At 43.3% G+C, this 9,038-nt stretch overlaps 1 protein-coding gene across 2 annotated transcripts; it reads left to right on the top strand.

The window, feature by feature from the left end:
* The first annotated feature begins 4,567 nt into the window (after positions 1-4,567).
* slc19a3b (solute carrier family 19 member 3b) lies at positions 4,568-9,011 on the top strand. 2 transcript variants are annotated; one of them, XM_038961995.1, is made up of 5 exons: positions 4,568-4,870; positions 6,202-7,021; positions 8,078-8,270; positions 8,412-8,553; positions 8,724-9,011. In XM_038961995.1, exons 1-5 carry the CDS (start codon positions 4,721-4,723, stop codon positions 8,898-8,900), a joined length of 1,482 nt encoding a protein of 493 aa, XP_038817923.1. In that variant the 5' UTR covers positions 4,568-4,720; the 3' UTR covers positions 8,901-9,011. The 2 variants fall into 2 exon arrangements, with proteins under 2 accessions (XP_038817923.1, XP_038817922.1); XM_038961994.1 differs by having other exon boundaries at positions 8,412-8,888.
* The last annotated feature ends 27 nt before the right edge of the window (positions 9,012-9,038 follow it).

Here is a 9,038-nt window from a genome sequence, read left to right as displayed (position 1 = left end):
AGATGGGCGACACCTGGAGGGGGGTCGAGACAATCATAAGGACAGGTGAAACAGATCAGGGTGTGACAATTTGGCTATTTCATCACATTATAAGCGGAGCAATTCGCACACGGCAGTAGGCTATAAACACATATTTTTCAAAATGCAATCAATTAGCTGGAAAACACCATTCTCAAAAGTGACAGCAAATGCAATATAATGCTTTTATTATAAAGGTGCATTTTTATGGTGAAAATGACCTTCCCCAAACATGAAACTCACACGCTGCTTATGTATGCCAGTTAGGCTCTACACCCGTTGTAAAGCGGATTAATGTGCTTAATTTTAAGAAGTAATTTGGCCACTTTAGTTGTGATACAAACCTTATAAAAACATATAGGCCTATGGTCTTAGCTACATGAGGTGTGCAACTATGATTTTAAAAAGTTGCAAAAAAAGGCATGCGCTGTTTTTTGCCTTACTGCACACAAGCTGGGCGTCATTCACAAGTGATAATATATAATTCACAAGTGATAGGCTAATATTGTCACCCATCAGACTATTCTTTATTTAATCTTGTCTTTACATATACTCAGGGTTGGGGAGTAACGGATTACATGTTACATGTAAGGGATTACAAAAAACGGTAACTGTAATCCGTTATGTTACCAGCAAAAATATTTAAATCAGATTACCGATACTTTTGAAAAACTAGATGATTACTTCGAGGATTACTTCTAAGTTCATAAAGGATGTTTGCGGAAAAAAATCTTTGACACTTCTCTGTTTTCTCAATGACATTCAAATCAGCATTGAAAAAAGGCGCAAATGTAAGTTTGTTTCACCTGAGCGAGTCTGACCAAAAGTCAGAGGCCACTATGATGACACACCAAATGTGTTTGATGGATCGCGGGAAAAGAGCAGGAATAGGCTTTTGTAGGCTACAGTCCAAGCTGTCTACCAATGGTGCGACTGCTGTTGTCAGGGGTTCACCTAGGGGTCATGATAGGGGCTGTACCAAATGTTTGATGTATTATAATAATTGATTATGCTTATGTTGTATTAATAGAAGGGTAGGGGTTATAAGACCCCGCCCTCCTTACTTTTATAGGGTCCTAGACTACAGATTAACAATATAATAGGTTTAGTATTGTTCCACAGTTGTTTTCTAGTCTCTCTGCCTCTTATAAAGAGACCCCTCTGAGAAATGTGTGACTGAGACAGAACTCTGCAGGGGAGTGTAGGAGATAAGAGACTAGTCAGACATTCCACAATAAATCCACTTTGGGGAGTGGACATTTATTGCCTAGGCCTTAGAAAACACCGGAACTATTGTATCTCTCTTGCAAGTTTATATAGCAGTGTATGCATGGGCTTGGTCTGATGAGTAGAAGGTAATGACGTATGCAGTGACATCACAAGGGCTGGACTTCAGGTTTAATAAAATAACTTGGGACCTTTTATATTTTGCAGAACTTACTCGGAAACATGCGTTATGTTACTGTTGTCAACTTCTGTCTGCAATTGCATTAATAAAGGTTTTTGAATTATTTAATTAAAGATATTGTCATAATGCTAATTTCACTAATGAGTCAATGATTGACAAGGAACGAGGAAACGAACCCCAACACTGTCGGCATCCAACGATTATCCAACTTGAATAAACGCTTGGAGGTAAGAATGACAGTAGTGGTGTAGTCTACGGCGATACAGATATCACTTATTATTGATATCTACATAACGTTAGCGCGTTGATGTGAATCACACTGCTGCTTTCTCATTTAGCTATTTGCTCCTTAAGGATTGTGGTTGTTGTGAATGGCTGTTCACAAATCTAAATGTGTATTTGAACCCAACAATGGTTGAATTCAATCATTGTTTTTGAAACCAGTTGACAGCAAGTGAAAAATGCGCTCTTGCAACAGCTGCAGATTGCGGATCCCAGCCTGTGGAATAAAAGTGGGGCTTTTATTGCTCAATCTAATTAATTCTGATAAAATAAATAAATCCATAGGTCTAATGGACACATGCTCAAAATTACACACTTTTGAAAGACTTAAAGGGACAATCTGTAGTTGCCACATCTATTTTTGGACCTATACATTATATATACAGTGCCAGTCAAAAGTTTGGACACACCTACTCATTCAAGGGTTTTTCTTTATTTTTACTATTTTATACATTGTATAATAATAATAGTGAAGACATCAAAACTATGAAATAACACATAAGAAATCATGTAGTAACCAACAAATCAAATATATTTTAGATTTTAGATTCTTCAAAGTCGCCACCCTTTGCCTTGATGAAAGCTTTGCACACTCTTGGCAAAGAATGCCATTCCATGAGCGCATAATTTATTTTTCAACTCGAATCAACGAGCCCAATCAGTCCTCCATGACAACAAAATCATAAACCAGACAGTTGGGCTGGCTAATAAGTCCTTCGTTTTGGGGCCATGCTCAGGTAAAACAATTTGGCTAATCTATACGTCCATATTTCCAAGTCCTATTCTTGAAGATCAAGGGGTGTAACATTTATTGGAATGACTGGAATTCCGATAGACTTTGGTTTTTAATGTACAGATATAATTTTATCGTATTATTATATGTAGTAGAAAGCGATGGGTTAGAAGAAGCCTACATAACCATCCCATAAAGTAAAATGTAACATCCATATATGGCCAGCTATGTAAACTTTAACATTGATTTATCCTGCAATAGATGTTGTTCAATTGGTAACATACATTTTTGTCTTCTTATAATACCTCTTAAGGGGAAAGTAATCTAAAAGTAACCGAATGTAATCAGATTACGGTACTGAGTTTGGGTAATCCAAAAGTTACGTTACTGATTACAATTTTGGACAGGTATCTTGTAACTGTAACGGATTACATTTAGAAAGTAACCTACCCAACTCTGCATATACTAAATAATATAAGTGTGACATTTGTTTTGATTTAGAATGGACCATTGTCATGCACCTGTCTCATAACAGGGGTAGGGGGGAAAAACGTAATCTATGCACTTAAATAGCGAATGTAGGCAGTGGCGGCTGCTGAGGGGAAGACAGCTCATAATAATGACTGAAATGGAGCAAATGGAAGGGCATCAAACCATGTGTTTAATGTATTTGATTACATTCCCCTCATACCGCTCCAGCCATTACCACGAGCCCATCCTCCCAAATTAAGGTGCCACCAACCTCCTGTGAATGGAGGAAACTTTTTCCAGGTTAATTTTCATGCCAGGCAGGCTATACTCCTGTTGCAAAGAGAAGCAATGTGCTTAATATTAGGAAAGTTGAGAAACTTTTTCTCACTCAACTGCATAGCCTATAGAAATGTTGCACAACATGAGCTCATGGGCTCTCATGAAGTGTGATTAGATTTTCGATAACATTTGCATTGAAGTCATAGTGATTAGAGGGACGATAGAGTGCTGAGTACCAGGCAGTTAGCAAGTTTGGTAGGCTACTAATGACCATCAGCAGCATCAAACAACCTAAGAAATGTCATCCCCCAAAGTCGTCAAGTTTTGAGTGTTCAAGTAATGTTCAAAGCATACTGAATACAGCTGGCCAGTGTTTTTTATTTATTTATTTGGTCATAGGCCTAAGCTATGTCAAAATACGTAGAATTGCAGGAAATGAGCCATGAAACAGTACAATTTTCCTGAGGGAGGACCCCCAGTCCCCCCTCTAGGAGTTGTACCAGAGGGCAATGAAATTCACATAGCAAATCTCACTCCAAGGTTTCTTCAAAAGTTGGCAGCCCTGTACATATCATGATCACTAACACAGCATCTCATTCATAAACATGAATTGTACTATTGTCTACTCCCTTGCTCACACCCCTTTTCATGCCATTCTGCTGTGGGGAGATCCGTCCTCCTTTTTCATATTCCAGGATGATACCTGTGAACAAAAGGCATCAATTCAATATTCGAAACCAGACCAATTGTGAGATACAAGTTGCTTTAGGCCTACTTGTAACTTCAACTTGTGCGCCATGCATTAAATTGCTGTTACAGTTAACTGGTCTGGCTAGCACAGAGACCTAAGGTTATGGCTCTGGGCTAGCCAGTTAGCTCTAGGTCAGAACAGCACTACTGTTATAGTGTCTGTGTAGTTGCACAAAATGGTACAAATAATTAGCTACCTACTTGTCCAAACATTCATTAGTATCTTAATTATCAAGTATTTTAGCATCATCAACAACATATTCATTACCTGGTGGATAATATCTGAGAAAGAATCGTTTGAGTTTCATTTCGCTCCTCCAGCAGAAATCCCTTGTAAACAAAGCGTTGTTATGGCGACAGACTAGCTGGAGCTCGGCCAGGTTGCATGTGCAGATGGACTGAAACACACAACTCACCCACAACTAACCTGTTAAAAAAAGACAGAACTTGTTCCATAACTGTGCACAAAACATGTACATAAAGTCAACATTAGAGACCAGAAAAACGTGGTAAACTCAGTGTCAACAACTGAGGCTGACGTAAGCTTTCATTTTACCATCAGTGGGACTATTTCCCAATAGCTCAAAGTCTCCCTCATATAAACTTGCATTCTCAGTTATAAACAATTAGTTCATAGACAGACAAAATTCATACATTTCCCCGACAAGGACTTGGCCAAGTGATCTACTGCTGCCTACTGCCAACAGATCCCAGTGGTACACAGGACTCAGACCCAGAGGTAGTACGTGTGAGGGGGACATAAAGGGTAGCCTACCAGGATGGGTTCCTGGGCCAAGCTGAAGTCCACTGGCTGGGTGTTTCCCACAGCCGTTTTGTCACTCTATGGGTTCTTCGCCAACTGCAGACCAGCTGAGCCCTTCCTAACACCCTACCTTATTGGACCATACAAGAACATCTCAGAGGAAGTGGTAAAGTAACCAGCAGCATGCTACACATGAACAGTTTTGAATGGAGTTGTTAACAAGTTTGTGATAAGAAAGTAAATGATGCACACTATAACGATAGAATGAAACACTACATTACCAAAAGTATGTGGACACCTACTCGTCAAACATCTCATTCCAAAATCATGGGTATTAATATGGAGTTGGTCCCCCCTTTGCTGCTATAACAGCCTCCACTCTTCTGGGAAAGCATTCCTCTAGATGTTGGAACATTGCTGCAGGGACTTGCTTCCATTCAGCCACAAGAGCATTAGTGAGGTTGGGCACTGATGTTGAGCACTGATGTTGGGCGATTAGGCCTGGCTCGCAAACGGGATTCCAATTTATCACAAAGGTGTTTGATGGGGTTGAGGTCAGGGCTCTGTGCAGGCCAGTCAAGTTCTTCCACACCGATCTCGACAAATCATTTCTGTATGGACCTCGCTTTGTGCACGGTGGTATTGCCATGCTGAAACAGGAAAGGGCCTTCCTCAAACTGTTGCCACAAAGTTGGAAGCACAGAATCGTCTAGAATGTCATTGTATGCTGTAGAGTTAAGATTTCCCTTCGCTGGAACTAAGGGGCCTTGCCAAAACCATGAAAAACAGCCCCAGACCATTATTCTTCCTCCACCAAACTTTACAGTTGGCACTATACATTCAGGCAGGTAGCGTTTTCCTGGTAACCTCCAAACCTAAATGTGTCCGTCGGACTGCCAGATGGTGAAGCGTGATTCATCACTCCAGAGAATGCGTTTCCACTGCTTCAGAGTCCAATGCTTTACACCACTCCAGCCGATGCTTGGCATTGCGCACGGTGATCTTAGGCTTGTGTGCGGCTGCTCTGCCATGGAAACCTGACGTTGCTTCTAGAGGCAGTTCGGAACTCAGTAGTAAGTGTTGCAACCGAGGACAGATGATTTTTACGCGCGACACACTTCAGCACCCGGCGGTCCCATTCTGTGTGCTTGTGTGGCCTACCACCTCGCGGCTGAGCCGCTGCTGCTCCGAAACATTTCACAATAACAGCACTTACAGGTGACCGGGGCAGCTCTAGCAGGGATGAAATTTGACGAACTGACTTGTTGGAAAGGTGACATCCTATGATAGTGCCACGTTGAAAGTCACTAATTTGGGTGTCCACATGTAGCTGTCCACATACTTTTGTATATACAGTGTATCCTCAGGTTACTGTATACAGTGGGCTATGTAGTGTTTTTGCTTCATATAGACGACCGGTAGGACTATTCAGTATCCCTGTGCATATTGAATAGATCTAGTGATAAATTAATCACTCCTCTCCCTGTGCCTCCTAAGGTGACCAACTACCTGTTCCCCATCTGGACGTACTCCTACCTGGCCGTCCTCTTCCCCGTCTTCCTGCTGACAGACTTCCTGAGGTACAAGCCGGTGATCGTGGTCCAGGGCCTCTTCCTGGTCACCAACTATGTCCTGCTCTGCTTCGCCCCCGGCCTGACCGCCATGTCCTTCCTGCAGTTCAACTATGCCGTGGTGACCTCCACGGAGGTGGCCTACTTCTCCTACATCTACAGTGTGATCCCTCCGGAGAGGTACCAGCGGGCCACCGGCTACCTCCGCAGTGCCATGCTGACAGGCTCCACCCTAGGGGCCACCATAGGCCAGATGCTGGTCTCCCTGGCAGGGCTGGACTACTTCCACCTCAATGCTATCTCCCTGGGGATTCTCAGCATTGCGTTCCTCATCTCCATCTGGCTACCCATGCCCCAGCAGGGGATGTTCTTCAGGGGGGAGAAGGCTGCCCTGGGCCTGAGCGCCAAGGGCCAGGTGGAGGAGGAGGCGAGTGCAGTGGAGGAGGCCCAGGATGCAGAGGAGGCCGTGGAGGATGGTGCTGGGTCGGGTAGGACCCAAGGTGCCGGGGGTAGTACTGGCTGGTGCAGCCTGCATAATGTGGTCTATGCTGGCAGGCTGCTCTGGAGCAGTTTCAGAGAGTCCTACTCCTCTAGGAAGCTGGTCTACTGGTCTCTGTGGTGGGCTCTAGCCACGGCCGGCTACGGCCAGGTGTTCAACTACATCCAGCTGATGTGGGACCACATAGAGCCATCCAGCACCTCCTCTGTCTACAATGGAGGGGTCGAGGCCATCTGCGCAGTAGTAGGTAAGACAATCTCAGAACTGTGTGTGTGTGTGTGTGTGTGTGTGTGTGTGTGTGTGTGTGTGTGTGTGTGTGTGTGTGTGTGTGTGTGTGTGTGTGTGTGTGTGTGTGTGTGTGTGTGTGTGTGTGTGTGTGTGTGTGTGTGTGTGTGTGTGTGTGTGTGTGTGTGTGTGTTCAGTGGAGTAGCTGTGCTTTGGGGTTTAACCAGGTTGGTGAATTTTATATTCAGATAAAATGTTGCATTGCTAATATTTATTTTATTACTTAATAAAAATATACTAATAAAATTCAGAGAAGAAATGCAGAGAAGAGTAATTGCTTCAATTAAGGTGATAACTTGGGTAACGATTTCTCTGATTATTGCTGATAGCTCGGGTTTGAGAGATAGTGACTTATCGGAACAAGTCAATCGGACTCTGGCAGTAGATCAAGGGCCTCATTGTCAAAATCCTGAAGTATCCCTTTAATTAAATCAAAGCCCTGTCCTCTATCCTATGTGTTCAGGGATAGAGACGTTATACTGTCCTGATACATTATGGTAGGAACACTTCCCCCCTAGGAATACAATGAGGGTCCTGTTCCAATTCGAAAGCATCCATCCTTGCTTGGGGTAATGACTGATCTGATATGACTGGATCGTTCTCTTATAATCTCCACCCGGCACAGCCAGAAGACGAGTGGCCACCCCTAGAGCCTGGTTCCTCTCTAGGTTTCTTCCTAGGTTCCGGCCTTTCTTGGGAGTTTGTCCCAGCCACCATGCTTCTACATCTGTATTGCTTGGTCTTTGGGGGTTTTAGGCTGGGTTTCTGTATAAGCACTTTGTGACAATTGCTGATGTAAAAAGGGCTTTGTAAATGCATTTGATTGATTGATTGATTGATTGATTGATGAAAGCCATGTATTGAATCCTATGCTTTAATCCAGCCAACAGCGTTGGATCAGTGATTTCTTCAAGGAAGGGAGGAAGGATGCAGTTTACAAGTATTTAAACAGTTTTAAAGTATTTACTCAGGATCTAAAAAGGAAATCATCCACTGTTGTCCCATCCCTGTCCTATAGGTGCAGCCGCAGCCTTCTGTGTGGGTCATGTAAAGGTGACCTGGGATGTCTGGGGGGAGCTGTCACTGGGGGTGTTCTCTGCGGTCGGGGCAGGGGCCGTGTTTCTGATTGGGCTGACCAGCAACATTTGGGCAAGCTATGCTGGCTACGTCATCTTCAAGGCCTCCTACATGCTGCTGATCACCATCACTACGTAAGTGAACACTCTGTAGGCCATACATCAATGAACTCAGCTATATTTATTTCATACACCTTCCATGCATCCCATAGACATTCATCAGAAATGCACAATGAAAATATTCAGTACATAGTGTTATCTGTTTGGTCATTACAGATTCCAGATTGCATCCAACCTTTCCATGGCATGCTATGCTCTAACGTTCGGAGTCAACACTTTTGTCGCCCTCTTGCTGCAGACCATTCTCACAGCCATCGTTGTTGATGAAAGTGCACTGGGGTTAGACATTATCACACAGGTATGGTTGCACAATCCAGAGCTAGACAGGCCATTGTCCATTCCTTTAACTGATCACTGCACAAGTTATCAAAAGTGGCAAGAGATTGACACCTGGTGGCAAATTATTACTGCATTGTTACTGTTCTTAACCCCTCTAATAAAACCAAAGTTTAATTTCCCTTTCCCCAGTTCATCATCTATGGCAGCTACTATGCCGCAATATCTGTGCTTTTCCTGATCCGAGGGATGTACACAGCCTGTGCACACCACTGCCGTCCTAAACAGGCAATGGACCAGGAGCAGAAAGAAGAACCCGAAGTGGAGATGCCCTCCTCAGACCGGTTCTGTTCTGACCACAGACAGTAGTCTATCAGAGACTGAGGGGGGCAAGGCGTCTTCAGGGGTTCACCCTAAAATGTAATGGCATGGTGTTACATACTTGTATTTAGAATCAAAATAAAACAAAATGTTGCGTAAGCATTGTTTTGTCCAACTTCTCTTCAA

This window comes from Salvelinus namaycush, chromosome 23, assembly GCF_016432855.1.
Source record: "Salvelinus namaycush isolate Seneca chromosome 23, SaNama_1.0, whole genome shotgun sequence".
In the NCBI taxonomy this organism is placed as follows: domain Eukaryota; kingdom Metazoa; phylum Chordata; class Actinopteri; order Salmoniformes; family Salmonidae; genus Salvelinus; species Salvelinus namaycush.
This window is presented reverse-complemented; position numbering and strand designations above follow the sequence as displayed.